Source organism: Anabrus simplex, chromosome 2 (assembly GCF_040414725.1).
Source record: "Anabrus simplex isolate iqAnaSimp1 chromosome 2, ASM4041472v1, whole genome shotgun sequence".
In the NCBI taxonomy this organism is placed as follows: domain Eukaryota; kingdom Metazoa; phylum Arthropoda; class Insecta; order Orthoptera; family Tettigoniidae; genus Anabrus; species Anabrus simplex.
The window spans coordinates 689,906,786-689,928,937 of record NC_090266.1 but is presented as its reverse complement, the minus strand read 5'-3'; the positions used below and the strand labels follow the sequence as shown (position 1 = coordinate 689,928,937).

Below are 22,152 nucleotides of genomic sequence, written 5' to 3'. Positions count from 1 at the left end.
GCAGATTGTTTGAAATCCTCTGTTTTTCCTGAACAAATTTTGATATTTGACCTTTAACAGTCCCTGTACCTGCGAAGCCGGGAGTGAATCTAATTTATTTTCAACAGCGTGCACTTCCTTCACTGTTTCGGACAACAGGTTAGTGGATTTTTCAAGTATGTCTATAGTTTTACACAAGAAGCTTAGATTGGCAGATATAAACGCCAAATCATTTTTCAAAAAGCTGTCTTTTAGTATTTCTTGAAGAATCTCAATTGATGACACGTCGTTTTTATCTAGCACGTTCGCAACGGATGCAAAACTTTCAAAATTGTCTGCGTAGTATACCACAGTGCTAAACCAGGTACTCCACCGCGTAACAATAGGCAGAGGAGGAAGCGCAAGATCCGGGTTTTTCTCTTTAAAGAGATTGATTCTTGAGGGTGCTTTTACGGAGACTTTTTTGCCATTAGACACTATTTTATCCACTTGAGGATGCTGAGCCCGCAAAGTTTCACATAACCTGTGTAGAGCATGAACAACGCAAGTTACGTGTATCATTTTTGGAAAGCTCACAGAAAGGCCTTCTGCTGCCTTTTTCATGTAAGCTGCACTGTCAGTAAGGAAAAGCAATACATGGTCGTATTTTATACCTTTTGGCCAATGTAAGTGCATGGCTTCATTGAATAACCTAGCTACAGTGACATGGTTTGCAGCAAGCATTTCTTTACACGCTAGCAAATAAGAATGTTCGCAAGCAGTTCTGTCATTCTTCAACACACCAACTACAATATTTCCTACTTTTCTGGCACTTGAATCAGTGGTTTCGTCAATGCTCACCCACAGTTTTTCGCTATCACATACTGCCCGAATTCTCTGTAAAGTTTCTTCGTAACATTTTGGGAGATAGTTTTTCCTTAATGTGGATTCGTCTGGAGGCTCGAAATTAATGTGCTTTGTTAGGAAATTTCTCAGTCCCAGATTATTTATTTTACCAAGAGGAATGTCGGCGCAAACAAATGCTCTGCACACATCTAAATAATACTGGGAATATTTAGATGGGCCTGCATTTGAAGTAGCTGGTTCAGCTATTAGTAATTGTCATGAACGCACACGCAAAGCAGCCGCAGTATGCTTATTTCCAGACAAATGCTGGATTACTTGAGAACGTTGATCTGCACGTACTGTTTTACCACACGGTTGGCAAAATAAATACTTTTCCATCGGTAGCGAAAATGCTTTTAAATTCCACTACATATTGTTGAAGACGCGACCTTGTACTCGACTTCTCTTTTGGCATTATTTTGCAGGTTACGACACACGCATTTACGGTGAATCACTGTTTCAATAAAAAGAATAGCAGCGGACACTGAAGGAAATATTCCTTATAAATCCATACAAAATCACACGACCACGGGAATGATGTATGGACCCAAACAGCTAAGCTTACTCTTAGGAGTGATTAAAATCCACTACCTAATGGTGGGGTAATATTCTTCAGTCTCCCATGTCGTAACGGAATTACGTTACCTTATCTCTCCGTGATTGCCTTTCGCTGATATTCTATAAACAAAACCCGAGAGGGCTGACTCATAAAGAGTTGGAATGATATCATGCAAAGAAACATCTTGTGCAGCAAATTAAATCGCTGTCTAAATGTAATGACGTAGCCAGTGACCAGCAAGTTTTAGAACTTATGGAGGGAAGTCCATAAATAGCCGAAACATTCAGATACATTATGTTAATTACACTGTTAAAACCAATACCGAAATTGTAAAATGAAAATATGAGCATTGTTTTATAACACAGAAGCATTTTAAATTTTATTGATCAACAAATATTGCCAATTTATGTGTTTATTATAGATTTTCTTAAAATATGTATTTACATTTAAAAAATGTGAAAATATGTGTTTTTATGTGAAATAAGATTCAGTTTTTACACTTGGGGATGCACAATAGGAATAATGAACTTTGTAACTTGCGTTAAAACTTACGCAAAAAAAAAAATTGTAATTACATAAAAATCCGCTCCCTAATAATGTTCTGACTGACTGACTGATTCATCATCGCCGAGCCAAAACTACTGGACATAAAGAAATGAAATTTTGGGGATACATTCATAGTAGGGTGCAGGTGCTCACTAAGGGAGGATTTTTGGATATTCCATTGCTAAGGGGGAGTAAAGGGGGTTGAATATTTAAAATGAGGATATTTATATCTCAAAAACTTAAAAGTTTACAGACGTAAAAATTGGTATTTCGAATCTCCTTTAAAAATGAAGGAACACACATTTTTTTCTGAAAATCCCATTGAGGGAGGGGGGGGGATGAAAAAAGTGGGAAAAGGGGTGGAACACCTTTTATGAGGAGATTTATATCTCAAAAACTAAAGATGTTACAGACATGAAAATTGGTATTTGGAATCTCCTTTGAAAATAAAGAAACGTGTATTTTTGTGTTTTTGGATAATCCGATGAATAGGGGGTGAACAGTTGTGACAAACGGGGTGAATTTTTAAAAAGATTATATCTGCAAATTATTTCACATGTAACATATAGCAGTTTTGAAAATTGGTATTTGGAATTTCCTGTAAAAGTAAAGAAAAAATTTTTTTTTTCCAGAAAATCCACTTAAGGGGAACTGAAAAAGCGGGCGAATTTTTAAAATTAGCATATCTACTGTATATCTCAAAAACTTAACATTTTGCAGACATGAAAATTGGTATTTGGAATCTCCATTAAAAATAAGGAAATGCGTATTTTTGTTTTCGGAAAATACACTTGGGTGGGGGTGGGGGAAATACTGATCAAGGGGTTGAATTCTTTTTATGGGGATACTTATGTATATCTCAAAAACTGAATGCTACAGATGTAGGAATAGGTATTTGGAATCTCCTTTAAAATTAAAAAAAACCTGTATTTATTTTTTCGACTTAGAATGTTTCTCACATATACAGTTCTATGTTGCATGGTCGTCTTAGCCCCAAAAGGTAATACCACAAACATGATTTACAAAGAATTTCTGGGGTAAATGGAACTCAATTTTTGGGTGAGTTTTTATACTTTAGGAAATTTCAGATAATGTCTTAGTACAATGCCGAGGAATGATTATTTTTGATCAAATTACGAAATCCACGCGAGCGAAGCCGCGGGTAATTGCTAGTATATATATATATAAAAAACTTGTCCTGACTGACTGATTCATCATCGCCAAGCCAATACTACTGGACATAAAGAAATGAAATTTTGGCAATAAATTCATATTACTATGCAGGTGGATTGTCAGATATTCCATATCTAAGGGGGTGAAAACGGGGGTGAATTTTTAAAATGAGTGTATCTATATCTTGAAAACTGAACAGTTTAAAGACAAGAAAATTGGTATTTGGAATCTGCTTTAAAAATAAAGAAACACGCATTTTATGTTTTTGGAAAATCTACTTAAGGGGTGGTGAACAGGAGTGGCAAAATGGGTGAATTTTTAAAATGAGTATATCTCATAAACGTAACATGTTAGAGACATGAGAAATTTGTATTTGGAATCTTCTTTAAAAATAAACACACATTATTTTCTTTTCAGAAAATCCAAATAAGGATGGGTAAATGAATTGCAAAATGAGTTTAATTCTTTGCATGAAGATACTTACACATACCTGCCAACTTTCCCGTTTTAGGCGGGAGACTCCCAATTTTCGACAGTTTTTCCCACCTCCCGATTATTCTATTATTTCTTCCGATTTTAGCTTATTTTTTGATGCACTTTAAAAATTATTTTTCAAATCCCGCCATTTCAGCTTTGTACGCAACTGGCCGGAAGTCCTTCATTCACTGCTGCTTTCAAATGAAATATCGACATTTATTAATACGAGAAATGCGCGCGAATGTGTGATGTTTATTGAAACCTGTATATCGCGCCACGTATATCGATTGTCAATCTCTCATTCTCGTGTACTATGTTCGTGTTCGTTCACATCAGTCTAGTCGATTCTAGAGACTAGTAGTTACCGTCGCCATAAGACCTATCTGTGTCGGTGCGACGTAAAGCAAATAGCAAAAAAAAAAAAAAAAAAAAAAAAAAAAAGACCAGTAGCTAGGGTTGGAGTCTTTATTAATAATTTAGTGACAGAATTCCAAGGATAGCGACTAGTGACTATTCTAGAGATTTTAGGAGCCATTCGGAGACAATTCTGGTGAATTTTAATGTATTACCTGATAAAAATGGCATAGCCAACGGCATAGCCCTGTTGAAACATCGGATCCCATGATATCTCCAAAGTTAAACAACATAGGGTGTGCTCAAGATTTCGACCGGCTGCCAGGCACTGTTGGTGGAGGAGTAAGGGAATGGAGAAGCGGAAAGGAACTGGCCACCCTACCGTATGTAAACTCCAGCTCAGGCACACCTCTTTGGAGGTTCGGACCTGCCTTCGGGCAGAATACACCACCTTACTAAAATAACATAGTGCTTCGCATAATCGCGCAAGCATTTTCTGCATTTGCTAAGTAATGGCATGTTAGTGCATGACTGATTCACACGTGTGGAGCAGAGTTCATACTATTTTTCAGAAGACTTATCAGAGGCCGCTCACCTGACTCGCATACTTCCTGTGTGGACCGTGCGGTTAGAGGCGCGCAGCTGTGAGCTTTCATCCGGGTGATAGTGGGTTTGAATCCGACTGTCGGCAGCCCTGAAGATGGTTTTTCCATGATTTTCCATTTTCACACCACGCAAATGCTGGGGCTGTACCTTCACTATGGCCATGGCCGCTTCCTTCCAACTCCTAGGCCTTTCCTATCCTATCGTCCCCATTAGACCTATCTGTGTTGGTGCGACAAAGACACTAGCATACTTCCTGTGAGGGAATAGAGATGTGTAATTTTTAATCTTGTAGCCTCGTATAGCAACAGTCTTGTTTTGAGACAATAAGTGTTATAATATACCAATAGTAGTCCTGTATTGTGCAAAACATGTACTATAAGCAGTTTTGACCAATTGTATCTCCTGATTTCTCCCAATTTTTCCTGATTTTAAGATCCAAATCTCCTGATTTTTGGTTCTGTAAGGTTGGCAGTTATGCTTATATAACAAAAACGAAGGATGTTACGGACGTGAAAATTGGTATTTGGAATCTCCTTTAAAAATAAATAAACACACATTTATTGTTGTGGGGAAGGGGGGGATGGAATCAACTAAAGGGGGGTGTAAAAGGAGTTGAATTCTTTTCATGAGGATACAAAATAAGAAGTGGACTTGAAACAGTACACCACTAGGGGTTTTGACTGGGGGATGAGGAATGATGGCTACAATATACGTTTTTATGAAACTGTTTGAATTACGAAGTTAAAATGTCAAATGATATCCCAGGTGTTAAATAACAGAAGGTTTGAAACAAATTTAACCCCTCAGAGAGTTAAATGAGGTTATGATCCGAAAACGAATATATTAATTCCTTCCTCCGAAACTATTTAATGTATGAAGACAAAATTCCAAATAGCGGCATATATATTTTAAATCCTAGGTATGAAATGGGAAATATTTTTAAACGTTCCACCGCTAAAGTGTCAAATGAGGTTAGTTCCGTAAACTACATTATTCTTCCCTGAAAACCGTTTGATGTACAAAGTTCTAATTTTACGAGAAGGGTCTCCTTTTATGCCCTAGGTGTAAAATACCGTATACTTCAAAACATTTCTCCCCTTAGAGGTTTAGATGATAGTTGACTATCAAAAACACAAATCCATTCTTCCGAAACCATTCAGGCACAAACTTTAATTATTTTTTTTTATGAAGAGTGGTCTTCTATACCCTAAAACATTCACCTCTTAATAAAGTATTCATTCCTCCATTACTGTTCGACATACAAAATCATGTCACAGGGTGGTCGCTTTTATGTCCTAGATGTTAAATCAGATATGGTTTAAAACATTCAAATTCTTCCGTACGAGGTTCAAGTGAGTGGTAAATTACAAAATAAATAATCATACCCCCAGAACTGTTTGACGTACAAACTGAGGACATATTTTACAGGGTCAGCTGACAGACTCTCCAAAATGTAAAACTTTGAATAATAACTTTCATTTTAAAGCCGTAGCGAAGCACGGGTATCTTGCTAGTATTGGTATAAAAATGTAGTTTTGAAGTCATTAATATTTATAATACTACAAGAGATTACAAATAGTTTGTCATCAATCGAATTTACAGCAAAGTCATAATTATTTAAACAATGGCTAAATTGAATGGAAGTGTGATACAACCTTTAATGTTTCCCTAAACTTCAGCAAAACAAACATTTTACCAGAAGTAATAATAAAATATCAAGAAGAACCAAACGGCAAATGAAAACAAGAATTTAAAGGACAAAGTTGAAACTACTGTACATTACAAGGAAACAAAACTTCTCAAGGTTATAGAAATTTTAAGTCTTACCATTGCAGCAATTATGTTATAACCCACTTCACAGCTTGAAAATAACAACACAGCAATGACAATAATAATAATAATAATAATAATAATAATAATAATAATAATAATAAGGTTTGCAACACTTCCTTTTCATCCCACCAGCTTTTGAATCTGGCCAATTAGTAATTTTTGTATTTATTTTTTCAGTCAACAGTAGGCTTCTTGTACCTTATTATTATTATTATTATTATTATTATTATTATTATTATTATTATTATACCAGGAGGTACACCTCAACCCTGCACATTTAAAAGAAGCGCCTTAAGGAACTCTCTATCAAACAAAACGTGAAACAGCTCCTGCATGAAGTTGGGACATTAATCAGATGATATCGCTCATAAATAACAGAGTAATGTGTTATTTTGAAGTTGCCTAAACTGACTGGATTTGTTTTGTTTTAGTTTTCGACAAGAAGTTTGAACTTTTCTCCATAGATGTCATTACAAAAAACTGAAGTAATGTACTCTGGTGTAAGGTGGAAGATTTTGTGATTTAAAGAAGTTTTGTGTTTCGAGGTTTTCGTAACTAAATCAATGTTCATTTATTTTGTTATGTCAAGGTTTGCAACACTTCCTTCTCATCCCGCCAGCTTTTGAATCTGGCCAATTAGAAATTTTTGTATTTATTTTTTCAGTCAACAATAGGCTTCTTATACCTTTTGAATTATCCAATAAAAATAAGAGGGTGTGTCCGGATGTAGTCCAGAACCTTCTCGAACCATCCCCTCGGGTATATAAGCTGCGGATTTTCAAGCTACCTTGTCTTATTGATCATCGATTTAGTGTGTGTGTGTGTGTGTGTGTGTGTGTGTGTGTGTGTGTGTGTGTGTGTGTGTGTGTGTGTGTGTGTTAAGACAGGAGGCGGGGAGCCTCATTCTTCTGCAGGCAGTACACCGGCCCAGGTAATGGCCACCAGTTTTATATCTCTGTAGCTACCTCCGCAGACTTACATGAGGGGAAGGTTCTAATTTCTAACTATGTAACCACCTGTTTTCTAAAATGTAAACTTTCTATTGGCTAATGTAAAATTTCATAAAGACTTAAATTGTAAATCGGGGATAGAGAGTGCGTTACCCTCTCGAGCTCCCCTTCAATTTATCTTGAGGTGACTAAGATTTTGTAACTGTTTTTCTCCTGTAAATTACCAAGTAACTTGTTCTTCTAGTCACCTCAGTAGTGTAGGATTAGCCTCTGCATCATCGGGCCACAAGCCCAAGTAAGGTTTTATAACAGAGTTTTCAAGGAGCGCAAGTGTATGCCTCCATACATTTTGTGTTTGGGCGAGTAATTTAACCTGTTCTTCTTTCCACGAAGGCCCAGTAGTTTGGGTAATAGATACCCCTGTATGCCAAAATTGTAAATTGTGGGTTGGGCCTAGAGACGTCAGATATTGAAAGATTTTTTTGTGTAACGTTGCCTTGAGTAGGCTGTAAGAAATTGGGAGCAGTCTCCTTGGTTAAATTTGGAGAACATGTGAGCTCTTTTCTGGTATTTATGTACTATTGTGTGGGGCCTTTGGAAGGCCATAATTTGTAACAGTTGGAGCAAAGTGCTCTGGAATCGGGATATTTCTGTCCTTGTCTAAATAACACAACATTGGTGACATTGTAAATTTGTAATTTAGGGGCTTGAAGCCCAAAGGTGTTAAATTCCCTGTTCTGGGGTTTTCTATTCTTAGATCAAAATTGTCATTGTACCTGATACACTGTTGTTAAGTTTGATTTTTCTGAAAAGAAATATATGGTAACCTTTATTTCAAAGTTTTAGAAGAAGCTTTGATTATTTAATTTAATTTCCGGGTTGAACCGTGTTGTACATGTACGCATATCACGTACAGTTTGCCGACATTTCGAATACATTGCAGTTTCTTTGTCAAGGCGACTGAAATACCCCTACTCGATCCGAGGTAATCAGTCTCCCAGGCAGAAATTACACTACTAGAGTGGCCTTGATCTTGGCCTTTTATATCCTAGCCTTTCTGGCTGAAGTAAGCCCTTGCTGACTCGCGAGACTTCTGGAAAGTACGTCACAGCCAGGTAGTGGGGGCTTGCCCGCGCTGTTATGTAATGGGGTTGCGGCCCGTGTGTTTATATTGTGGTCTGTATGTCTTAAACTATGAATGATAGGCATCCAAGAATTACTGATTTTGTATCCTTCTTCTAAATTTATGTTGTTCGGATGTTTCTTGATTTCGATAGTTTTGCGGATTTTCCTTTCCAGATTCCAAGGGATGGCTGCTAGGATCTTGTAGATATTGTAGATATTGATATTGTAGATAGGCCCATTCAAGCCCACACCTTCTTTCACCTCTCTCTGTTCCACGGATTATTATTATTATTATTATTATTATTATTATTATTATTATTATTATTATTATTATTATTATTATTATTATTATTATTATTATTATTATTATTATTATTGCTGGGCTGAGTGGCTCATATGGTTGAGGCACTGGCCTTCTGACCCCAACTTGGCAGGTTCGATCCTGGCTCACTCCGATATTATTTGAAGGTACTCAAATATGTCAGCCTCATGTCGGTAGATTTACTGGCACATAAAAGAACTCCTACTCCTTTACTCTCTCTAAAAATCTCTCTGTCCATAGTTCCTACTTCTCTTATATTGTTTCTTTCTAAATCTTTCTTTACTTCTGACATGTAAAAGATCTCCTGGCGGGACTAAATATGGCACCTCAGCATCTCCGAAAACCGTAAGAGTAGTTAGTGGGACATAGAACCAATAACATTATTATTATTATTATTATTATTATTATTATTATTATTATTATTATTATTATTATTATTATTATTATTATTATTATTTAGTAAGTTTGTTGACTGGTATGTTGTTTATTTAAATCATTTTGGTATATTAAATAAAATTCATAATACCCATGAAATACAAATTTTTTAATTGTAATATTTCTGTGCTTTTGTGATAGTGTAAAATGAAAGAAGAGTATAAAAATAATAATGTTAAACTGTACATATTACACTTGTTTTAGGCGGAATGTTTATCCCGTGGAGTACAGGAGAAACTTGCAGATCTACAAAGTCTAGTAATGCGAGCAGTGGTGGGAATGGAGAAATCAGGAGTCCAGCAGCCAGCTCATACTGTATCTGGAAGGCTCGAGCAAGCTCATCGGTGGTTAGCTAATCCTGACAGAGATGATCGTGGTCTTGGCCAACAGGCTATAGCTCTTATCGTGGATGAAGGCAAGAAGGTAATGTTTCAGATTTCAGGTCAGTGTTCCTTATTGTGTTAGTGATTTTTTTAAAAAAATCCACCTGTAGGTAATGTAATGAGGAAGTCATTTGTTCATTACTTTTTTTTCTTTACAGTTTGCTTAATATCACACCAACACAGATTTTATGGTGATGATTTATCATCATTTGTTCATGTTAGTGCTTGCAGATCAATAAGAAAAATGATGTAGTAGTCAAATTCTTACAATGGGTTCACTATCCATCACACTTTGTTTTTTAACACATTGAGGTCTTACTCACTTTCATACATTTTAATCCTTCAGATGGGCCATTTTTCATTAATTTCAGATTTTAAAATTAAATACTAGTTTTGAACTACGGGAATTTTTTATTTCATCATCATCATCATCATCATCATCTGAGTTAGTCATTTCTACTTCATGTCTGTAAAATCTGTAATAATACCGGGTGAGTTGGCCGTGCGCGTAGAGGTGCGCGGCTGTGAGCTTGCATCCGGGAGATAGTAGGTTCGAATCCCACTATCGGCAGCCCTGAAGATGGTTTTCCGTGGTTTCCCATTTTCACACCAGGCAAATGCTGGGGCTGTACCTTAATTAAGGCCACGGCCGCTTCCTTCCAACTCCTAGGCCTTTCCTATCCCATCGTCGCCATAAGACCTATCTGTGTCGGTGCGACGTAAAGCCCCTAGTAAAAAAAAAAAAATCTGTAATACAATTGATGGATCCCTTACCATGGAAATAGTGGATTGAAATTAGTACAGAGATAAGTTTTAGTAAGCTTCAGCCTTTTCAATACAAATTACAAGTTGTATAAAATGTTATACATAATAAACATTTATTGCAGCTAAATAGCCATACATTAGTGAAAGGTGCTACAACAATTTAACACTTGCACCATTGGTAGCATAGTCTCTGATTGATCTAGTCCTCTTGTTGCACAGTTCTAAGTGATATCGTTCACATAACTGTCCACATAATGTACAATTGCATGAGTTTGACGGTTCGTGGTATGTTGGGTTATCGCAAATGGCATGGTGGTATCCATGTACTGCAAGTCTTGTAAGCATGTGCCTCATCTCGAAATTTTTGCTGTCCATGCATGATCGATCATGGCCCCAGTTCCATAGAATTCCGTGAGTACTTCTTCTCTTTTCCTAGTTAGTGTTCTTAGTAGGTTCTCCGATGCCGTTGTGTTGGGTAGGGGGTACATTGTCCTTAGATCCTCTATGAGGAAAGTTTCCTGTGCGAGAAGGTAGACTATCTGGATCTTGTTGTTTTTGCCACTCCAATTGCTCTTTTGATGTATGTTGCTTAACTCCTTCCAGTATTGCAAAATTCTTTTCATTCAGGTGTGTCCATATAATTTCAATACCATATGTAAGTACTGGTACGATTTTCGATTTGAAGAGTGCCATTGCTGTATCTAGATTTAGTGATCTGATGCTTATTTCGTTTATCGCTCTAATGGCTTGTGTCGCTTTCTCTATTGTGTGCTTAGTGAAGTATTTTGCAGATGGCTGGAGTGTTATCCCTAGATGTTTGTATTCTGTGATGATAGATATTATTTTTCCTTCGAAGGTGATTCTTGTCGATTTTGGTATTTGCCCTCCTGATCTGAAGACCATAATTTCTGTCTTCTCAGTGTTAATTACGAACTTGTGTTCAATGCACCATCGTCAATAGTGTTCTGCAGTTTCTTTAAGCTTTTTGAGCCGATCACAATATCATCCGTGTAGGCGTATGCTGCTACATCTTCATTTTGTGCAATTTCCATAATGTCCTTCGCTGCCAGGATGAACAGCAGAGGGCTTAATGAGTCCCATTGGAGTATACCATTTGTTTGAATTATTGGTTCTGAAAGGTGTAGGTTGTCCGAGATCTTTATCTTGTTCCATTCATTTATGGAGTTTATAATTCTTGTCCAGGCGCTGTCTCTTCCTAGAGTTTCCTCGAGCTTCCGTTGTACTAATGCTCTGTCCAGGAGATCAAAGGCTTTTGTCAAGTCTATAAAGATTGTATAGTATTTTTCCTTCCTTTCGATAGCTTCCCATATGTTGTTTAGCAGTAGTTCCACTGCTGCGACAGTGGATCTTCCTCTCCTAAAACCGAATTGAGATTCTGGGAGGTGTTGTTCTACTGTGTTTTTTATTCTTTCTGTGATTAGTTTTGTGAATACCTTAAAAGGATTGTTTTCCAATGCTATTCCTCTATATTTATTTGTGTCCTTCGGATTTCCTTTCCCTTTGAACATTGCCTTTGTTATTGATTGTCTCCACTGATCTGGGATTTTGGCTGTTTCTATGCATTTATTATAAAGTTTCGTCCAAATTGGTGCTAGTAGATGAGCCGTATCTTTAAGGAATTCATTATATATCATATCCGGTCCTGCAGCTTTTTTCCTTTCTGTGGATTCAGTAATGTTTTGAACCTCATTTGTAGTAAGTGGAGACCATGCTGCTGTCTCATGCGTTGTATGCTCTTGGTTGGTTTCCGGTGTTCCTTCTCTTCCTTCTTTATTGAGGGTGTCTTTGAAATGTCTTGTCCATTCCTCCATGCTGATATAGTGGGTCTGAGCCTGCTTTCGAGGACGGATTGCTATGAATGTGTCTCTCCTGGCTTCCTCAACTATTCTTCTCCCTTCTTCTTCCTTGTATGCCGTTTTCTTCTCCCGTGTTAGTGTTTTGTAGCGTCTTCTTACCGCGGTGTATGTCTGAAGGAGTGTATGATTCTCATTGTCCAATTTTAGTCGATGTAGAGCTTGAAGCACTTCTTTTCTTAGTAGGAAGCACTCTTGATCGAACCATGCTTTTGCTTTTCGCACTTGCCTGGGGCTGGCCGCTTGTGTTAAGAGTTTCTCCAGTTCATGAACTGCTTCCTCTACATTTGATTTGTCAAGTAGTGTTTTGATTTGTTCCATCTGTTCGTGGCATTCTTCCACTTTCCTGACATCCAATCTCCTTGAATGTGTCCTTCTTTCTTGTTTGTTCTTTGCCTTCCATTCACTTGTTATGTAGATGCTCACTGGATGTGTTTTCTTATTGGTGTGTGGTTCGCGTTCCAAAGTGGGTTGATATCCCCTTTTATTTCTCCTCTTATGAGGGCGATGTCTATAGTGCTTTCGCCATTGTGGCAGATATATGTAGGGACATTGGTGTCATTTAGCAGGATGAAGCCTTCTTCTCGCAGTGAATCTATTACTAATTTTGTTTTGTGATTTGGTATGTCCAACCGACAATTTAAATCCCCTGCAATAACTAGAGGGATGTCTTTCTTGCTCTGTGTTATTTGTTGGCTCAATTTGTCTCTGTCTATAGCCGTTGCATTAGGCTGAAAGTAGGTTGCTAATATTGTGATGTATTTTGTGTCTGTTAGAATGGAGTGGTTCTGCTCAGATGTTGATACAATTGGTGTTATCCACGGTTTAAGGAGGACTGTTACCGAGCTCAATAGCTGCAGTCACTTAAGTGCGGCCAGTATCCACTATTCAGGAGATAGTAGGTTCGAACCCCACTGTCGGCAGCCCTGAAAATGGTTTTCCGTGGTTTCCCATTTTCACACCAGGCAAATGCTGGGGCTGTACCTTAATTAAGGCCATGGCCGCTTCCTTCCCACTCCTAGCCCTTCCCGGTCCCATCGTCGCCATAAGACCTATCTGTGTTGGTGCGACGTAAAGCAACTTGCAACTTGGGGTCTTCCTCTTTCTCCTTGTTTCGCTAGCTGGTGTATGCTACAGTATAGTATTCCAGGTGTTGCCAATGGTCTGTGATAAGGGTTTCCGTGAATATAGCTGCATCATATCCTTCAAGAAAGTCTGGTGGAGCTATGCATGCTGCGCTTTTTAATCCTTCTACATTCCATAACATAATTTTCATACTACTTCTCCCATTGATTTCTCCAAGTGTTCCGAAAGCTTCTGAATCATTTTATTCAAGTGATGTTCTTGTGTCCCTTCGAAAAGACCGAATAAAACGGTGGCGTCTGTTACTCCCATTGGTCAGAATTTCGTTTTGTTTGCACTTTCAAGGGAGTTCAAAGGTATTCTTACCCTGAAAGCTTTGGTGCTGTATCTTGTTTCTATCTCTTCGCAAGTAACATTCTCTGTGATTCCCTTTTTGGCTAGGAATCTTTTTACAGCATCTTTCGTAGTCTCCTGTTTTAGTCTTCCCATGAACAGCCAGGCCCAGGCCCTCTTTACTTCTGCTTGTATGTCATCGTCCTCCGATCCTGTACCTTTCATGATTGGTTGCTGTCTTGCCAGGCGTCTGTGCCTATTGTGGGTTACTCTTTTCAATTTTTCCTCTTCTTCTTCAACCGTTGTCTGATCATGTTCTTGGTATTAATGCGAGACTTCTGCATGCGGTTGTTGTTCTTGCTCCCAGGTGTAGTGGTTCCCCCTTCCACTATTCTCCTCCGTGAGATGGTTGATTCTCCGTCGTATGATGTCATTCTTATTTGTTCTTACAAATTCCATTGATACGGGGTTCTGCTGCTTTGTAGCTGCCATTTCCTCTTTAATCATATTTTTGATATTGTGTGTGTCTTCTATCATTGCTCTCATTTGATTGTTTATTTTTTCGGTAGTTTTGTATTCTAGTGTTCAATGTAGCTTGGGGTTCAGGTCATTTGCTTTTTCTCCGGTAGGTGACGTGTGCTGGGTGCCTCTTGTTAATTCTTGTTCTCGGTCGCTAGATGACGCCACTTGTTCTGCTAAAAGGAGGTGACCTGTGAAAAGGAGGTACGAACTAACGTGCTGACATGTGGATACACTCACACTGACACTGACACTCCACAACTTCTCAGCACGCTGTCCAGAGCTCCTTAAATCTTCCTGATTGGATTGAGAAATTTTAGAACTCCTGTATTATGCCCAAAGAGAAGAACGGAAAGACAAACAACTTCCGTATCTAAATGATACCATCTTATACTAAACAATTTTATAGATGTCTGTAAATTTTAACAAGCGTAACAAGCCTTTCTAAGACAACATGTTTTATGAGATATACAAATGTTTCAAGCAAATCTGTACGTAATTAGCACTCCCAAAACACTTTGTCACACTAGGGGAAAAAGAAAACATTCACTTTTTCCTTGCAGCTTATTCTGATTCTACTTCCTCTTTCTGGGCTTTCTTCCTTTTGTGTCCCCTTGTTCTGAAGAAGTGCTCTAATTGATCCCAGCATGTTTCATGGACTCCCACATTACATCCTGGATACCAATGTCTGAACCACCCTTACTCTTCTGTTGTTGCACATACAGTGCCCTTCCTCAGTTTTCTGCAATGCTGTATCTTCATGTGACAAATTATCCAAACTTTCTCCAGCCTCACATAGATTTTCAATGTCCTCAGAATTAGTTTCACTATCAATTTCACTAAAGTCGCTACCCTCATGAAAAGCTTGTAAAATATCCGATTCGGTTAGCAATGTTTTTGATTTCGATACCGCCATATCTGTTTACTACAGCCACATGCCAACTACGAGATACGAGACTTGTATGGACATGAAACTCTAACAAATATTACCAAAAGTGACAATAGTGGTGATAAGTGTGAACTAGAGACATTCAAGTTGATGTAGTACGAATGTTTCACCAACAGATGACATATCAGTCAAGAAAACACACATTGACTGAGGATCTCAAAAAGTGATCCCGGCAGCACAGGAGGGCACAGTGAGCTACTTCTGGAGATCCTTGGCACATCTTGGATTAAGAAAGGTCTTTCTTGCTTGTGCTAGTCTGCATTTTATGTCCTCCTTACTTCTAACATCATTAGTTATTTCACTAACCAAGTAACATAAAGGAAGGAAGGAAGGAAGGAATAGGACCAAAGTGAAAATGGTATGGTTTTAAGTAAGAATTCTTAATATGGTATATTGCTGTACTATATTATAAATGTGGTCAATTAAAGAATTATTTGAATCATGTTAACAGAATGCTGGATTTCAAGGAACTGAGTTGTTAACCTAGTATGTGAGACAGTGAGAGACAATGACTACTACTATGTATATATATTTCCAGCTTAACTTTTCTTGAGAGCAACAGGTTCAGGCTTGTGTTTTTAATAACATACTGTACTTAAATATAATTACACAAGGAGGAAGTGAACTTAATTGGCAATTTGTTCAGTGGTGTTGGCTGAGTGTTTTGATATGAGGAACCCACAGTCATGATTACTGAGTAATTGCAATTTTTTTTAATATCTCACTACCTTTGTTTACACAGAATGTCTTTTGTTTTTGGAACCAAACTACCTTTCCATATGGTCACACAGCACAGTATCATTTGACTACTTACCACAGTCCTTGCTGGCGAGTATAATATTTATAATGGAGTTCACAGTCTCTACCATGGCAATAGGATTGAAAGAATAATCATGCCAATTATATAAACAAGATGATAAAAGTATTCTTGGTTTTTATGTCCAACTCAAAGTGTTCTACAGCAGGCCTAATTAATTTAATCTGTCAATTTTAGTATCAGTTGTGATTTTTATTTTTTGAGAGATTTTTTTTGCTTCATGGTGTGGATTACTGTAGTCACATCCTAGTTCATGAACCATGGGCAACGGCTGAGTGGGCTAGTAAGTGGTCCTGAGAGTCGGGATACCAGTTGCTATCGAATGGGAGTGGGCATCTCGGACATATTCCGAGTCATGGCCCTCCTTGTGCTCAGGTGGCTAGGACTATACAATTCACCGGTGGTCCATAACCCGTTAGAGGATAGATCCTCACTTGGACTATGTGCAAGTAGGGTAGCATCCTGCTTCATGAATTTACCGAGCTCAGAACATTTTAAGCAAGCCTTGGACCTATGGGAGTAACGGAGTCCCACTCCCATTTGACAGGTGAGGGACTCCTTGGAAACAACTTGGCGAACGAAATGGAATTCGATGGGGAGCTATCAATATTAATAGTGCTTATGGAAGAAAGAAAGTAGAACTGGCAGAGTCAGCAAAGAGGATGCATCTGGATGTGCTAGGAGTAAGTGATATTCGGGTGAGGGGAGATAACGAGGAAGAGAAAGGAGATTTTAAAGTGTACTTGACGGGTGTTAAAAAGGGAAGGGCAGAGTCTGGGGTAGGGCTCTTTATCAGGAATACCATTGCATGGAACATAGTTTCTGTTAATCACGTAAATGAGCGAATGATGTGGGTAGATGTGGCAGTTGGAGGAATTAGGACTAGAATTGTGTCCGTGTATTCACCATGTGAGAGTACAGATGAAGTTGACAAGTTTTATGAAGCATTGAGTGACATCGTGGTCAGGGTCAACAGTAAGGATAGAATAGTGCTAATGGGCGATTTCAATGCGAGAGTTGGGAATAGAACTGAAGGATATGAAAGAGTGATTGGTAAATGTGGGGAAGATATGGAAGCTAATGGGAATGGGAAGCGTTTGCTGGACTTCTGTGCTAGTATGGGTTTAGCAGTTATGAATACATTCTTCAAGCATAAGGCTATTCACCGCTACACATGGGAGGCTAGAGGTACCAGATTCATAATAGACTATATCTTAACCGACTTCGAATTCAAGAAATCTGTTAGGAATATACGAGTTTTCCAGGGATTTTTCAATGATACAGACCACTATCTGATCTGTAGTGGACTAAGCATCTCTAGGCCTAGGGTAGAGAAAGTGAAATCCATCTGCAAACGAATAAGGGTAGAAAATCTCCAGGATGAGGAAATTGGACAGAAGTACATAGATATGATTAGTGAGAAATTTCGAACAATGGACAGTAAGCAGTTTCAGGATATAGAAAGTGAATGGGTGGCATACAGGGATGCTGTAGTAGAAACAGCAAGGGAATGCCTAGGAACAACTATGTGCAAAGATGGGAAAAGACGAACATCTTGGTGGAATGATGAAGTGAGAGCAGCTTGTAAACGTAAAAGGAAGGCTTATCGGCAATGGCTCCAAACAAGGGCCAAGGCAGACAGGGATTTGTATGTAGATGAAAGAAACAGAGCGAAACAAATAGTTGTTGAATCCAAAAGGAAGTCTTGGGAAGATTTTGGTAATAGCCTGGAAAGACTAGGTCAAGCAGCAGGGAAACTTTTCTGGACAGTAATAAAGAATCTTAGGAAGGGAGGGAAAAAGGAAATGAACAGTGTTTTGAATAATTCAGGTGAACTCATAATAGATTCCAGGGAGTCACTGAGAGGTGGAGGGAATATTTTGAATATCTCAATGTAAAAGGAAATCATCCTGGTGGTGTTGCGAACAGCAAGCTCATGGGAGGAAGAAAATTATGTTGGTGAAATTACACTTGAGGAAGTGGAAAGGATGGTAAACAAACTCCATTGTCATAAAGCAGCAGGAACAGATGAATTTAGACCTGAAATGGTGAAGTATAGTGGGAAGGCAGGGATGAAATGGCTTCATAGAGTAGTAAAATTAGCATGGAGTGTTGGTAAGGTACCTTCAGATTGGGCAAAAGCAGTAATTGTACCTATCTATAAGCAAGAGAACAGGAAGGATTGCAACAACTATCGAGGTATCTCATTGATTAGTATACCAGGCGAAGTATTCACTGGCATCTTGGAAGGGAGGGTGCGATCAGTCGTTGAGAGGAAGTTGGATGGAAACCAGTGTGGTTTCAGACCACAGAGCGGCTGTCAGGATCAGGTTTTCAGTATGCGGGTAATTGAAAAATGCTACGAGAGGAATAGGCAGTTGTGTTTATGTTTTGCGGGGCGATGACCTTCGATGTTAGGCCCCTTAAAACAGCAAGCATCATCATTTATGTTTTGTAGATCTAGAGAAAGCATATGACAGGGTACCGAGGAAAAAGATGTTCGCTATACTGCGGGACTATGGAATTAAAGGTAGATTATTAAAATCAATCGGAGGCATTTATGTTGACAATTGGGCTTCAGTGAGAATTGATGGTCGAATGAGTTCTTTGTTCAGGGTAGTTACAGGGGTTAGACAGGGCTGCAATCTTTCACCTTTGCTGTTCGTAGTTTACATGGATCATCTGCTGAAAGATATAAAATGGCAGGGAGGGATTCAGTTAGGTGGAAATGTAGTAAGCAGTCTGGCCTATGCTGACAACTTGGTCTTAATGGCAGATTGTGCCGAAAGCCTGCAGTCTAATATCTTGGAACTTGGAAAGAGGTGCAATGAGTATGGTATGAAATTTAGCCTCTTGAAGACTAAATTGATGTCAGTAGGTAACAAATTCAACAGAATTGAATGTCAGATTGGTGATACAAAGCTAGACAGGTCGATAATTTCAAGTATTTAGATTATGTGTTCTCCCAGGATGGTAATATAATAAGTGAGATTGAATCAAGGTGTCGTAAAGCTAATGCAGTGAGCTCGCAGTTGCGATCAACAGTATTCTGTAAGAAGGAAGTTAGCTCCCAGACGAAACTATCTTTACATTGGTCTGTTTTCAGACCAACTTTGCTTTACGGGAGTGAAAGCTGGGTGTACTCAGGATATCTTATTCATAAGTTAGAAGTAACAGACATGGAAGTAGCGAGAATGATTGCTGGTACAAACAGGTGGGAACAACGGCAGGAGGGTACTCAGAATGAGGAGGTAAAGTCTAATTTAGGAATGAACTCGATGGATGAAGCTGTACGCATAAACCGGCTTCGGTCGTGGGGTCATGTGAGGCGAATGGAGGAGGATAGTTTTCCTAGGACAATAATGGACTCTGTTATGGAGGGTAAGAGAAGTAGAGGTAGACCAAGAGGACGGTCGTTAGACTCTGTTTCTAACGATTTAAAGATGAGAGGTATGGAACTAAATGAGGCCACAACACTAGTTGCAAATCGAGGATTGTGGCGACGTTTAGTAAATTTACAGAGGCTTGCAGACTGAACACTGAAACGCATAACAGTCTATAATGATTATGTATGTATGTTTTTTTTTTTGCTTTCTCACTTTTTTTTTTCCGTATTTACAGTATAACATTGAATCCATTTTAGTATGATGATGTGAGTTTACGCTGCCATAGGAAACCTCAGGTTAAACAAGTGAAAACGGATGAAGTTAAGGCTCATTTGTTTGCTGTGATATATATATCGCAGTTATCGTGCAGATGATTATTGCAGTTATTGCAGGTCTTTCTATTTTGGAAGCTGATAAATATATCTCATTCTAATATACAAATTAGGATGACAGATATCATTAACTTAAAAAAAAAGTTTGTTAAAATTCTAATAACCTAGGAGTTGATAACTGCATAGTTTGTCATCTTAAATCAAAGGTTAGAATCGTCTAATAAAATATATTCTCAGTAATAGATATACCTTTCATTTAGCTCTAATATAAAGTCATGCAAGTTAATATTGAAATAACATTTGTAATATTTCTCATTTTATTTTGGCTAAGTGTTAGTAATAACTGTATCATGTTACTGAAATAATGACAGTTTACTGAATTCCTTTTGCCTTCCTCTAAGGACCAAAGAAAGGTTAGTGGGCATTTGCTCATATTATCTCTGATAATAATTTTAGAAATTTGCTCAGGCTGAACACCAGGTGATTGTTGTAAACAGTCTCCATATAAATATTTCATTTTCTATTTTACTTTTTCTGTTTCTTTTAGAAATCGTGGATTTATTTTTAGATTATTCATGTAAAGATGAATTAAATTCCAGTTATATTTCCACAAACAAATAAGTTATTTTCAGCTCCCCATTTTGGACTAGTGCCTCTCTTGTATTTTGTGACACCTCATATTGTTGGCTATTTATCAGTTAATTCTCAGTCAAACTTGCATTAATACCATACTTTATTTTGATGACCTTAGTTTATTCAGCTAGAACATTAAACCAATTTTCAGGTGTCATCCGTCTTTATCATTCCATATTGTAATTGGTAACCTTTTCTTACTCTCTAAGGCTCTGAGAGATCCTTTTCTTCTACTTTTGCCTTGATAGAACACGGTTTCAGATCATACCATTCTTGCTTATATATGCCCCATAAAATCTAAAAAAATATTTAATACCTATGAGATATACAAAAAATATATTGTGTTGGTATTGCATGTTTCATTAGAAAATTATAGAAATTTTAAATTACAACTGCATGTAGGTAAATTCATGGAGGTCTTGGGATCATGATGATGTAGGAAGTTGTTGACCAACTTGAAAAACAATATCTAAGTTGACTATATACTGCTGGTACTGCATGTGCCTTTTTGTTGTAGGAGTGGCAACAGAACAGGTTGAACAGACTTCGATACGTATTTGGCAATCCTGTCTCTAATATCAAAGATAGGAAAAGGGTTTAATTTTAAAAAAACAGAATTATACCTGAAAAAGTAACAATTAGAATGACAAGTTTTGTTCATGAAAGATCATAGGTAATCAGTAATCAGATTCTATCAAATCGCACTAAAAATATTTAGAAATGTATAAATATAAATGTGTGTGATTTGATAGAATCTGATGATATCTCAAGAATGAAACATGAAATTTTTAGTTAAATTGTTTCTTTTTTAAGGTATAATTCTGTTATGTTTTCTTTTTCAGGCAGTTTAAATATGTATTTATTTAGAATTAGTTTCAACAGACTGAAGAACCTAACAATTATAAATTAACTGACTCAAAGGGATGAAAAGAGATGGCTTCAGATATCCCTCCCCCCTCCCCAAAAAATGTATATAAGGCAATACTGTTGCACGAGTGGAAGTATGCTGACAGTTGTGTGCCTGTGTCATACTGCAAGTGAAAATATCCCTGTAGTTCATGTCCCTGGTTACACATTTGTCCTGATATTTGCTGTGGATACTTCATAATGTACAAGTACTGCTCCTTGTTGTGCACTGAACTTTGAATGTTTTTAATATACTAGGTCATCTTGAGCCTGATTTTCAGCTGCGATAATATTAAGTTTACCATTGCTGGTAGATGAAGCATCAAATCCAGTGCTTTCTTTCTGGATAAAGTTAACCATTACTCACTTGACCTATCCCAAACATAGAATACTGGAGACGCAGGCTACAGTTTCTATGGTGTTATATAATTGTATTATACTACGAGGTAGCTGGTTGCAGTAAATTAGTTAAAAAATTAATTTAAAACACACATTGTACCATAATGTCTAACTCAATCTATAGGGTAAAACATAAAAACAAACCAACCCCATGGCACTACAGCCCTTGAAGGGCCTTGGCCTACCAAGCGCCCGCTGCTCAGCCCGAAGCCCTGCAGATTACGAGGTGTCGTATGGTCAGCACGACGAATCCCCACGGCCGTTATTCTTGGTTTTCTAGACCAAGGCCGCTATCTCACCATCAGATAGCTCCACAATTCTAATCGCGTAGGCTGAGTGGACCTCGAACCAGCCCTCAGGTCCAGGTAAAAATCCCTGACCTGGCCAGGAATCGAACCCGGGTCCTCCGGGTAAGAGGCAAGCACGCTACCCCTACACCACGGGGCCGGCATAGGGCAAAACATAACTTAACCTAATCTTTACATTAACTTTCAGACTTCAGCATAGGTAATGTTAGTAAAAATGAAGA

At 38.0% G+C, this 22,152-nt stretch overlaps 1 protein-coding gene across 4 annotated transcripts in view; it reads left to right on the top strand.

The window, feature by feature from the left end:
* The window catches only part of Vinc (vinculin), a 413,074-nt gene that overhangs the window by 147,069 nt on the left and 243,853 nt on the right, over positions 1-22,152 (top strand). For all 4 annotated transcript variants that reach the window (XM_067141297.2, XM_067141296.2, XM_067141293.2 and 1 more), the window contains exon 8: positions 9,449-9,667. In XM_067141297.2, coding sequence (XP_066997398.2) covers positions 9,449-9,667 — 219 coding nt within the window. The remainder of the gene's footprint in view (positions 1-9,448; positions 9,668-22,152) is intronic.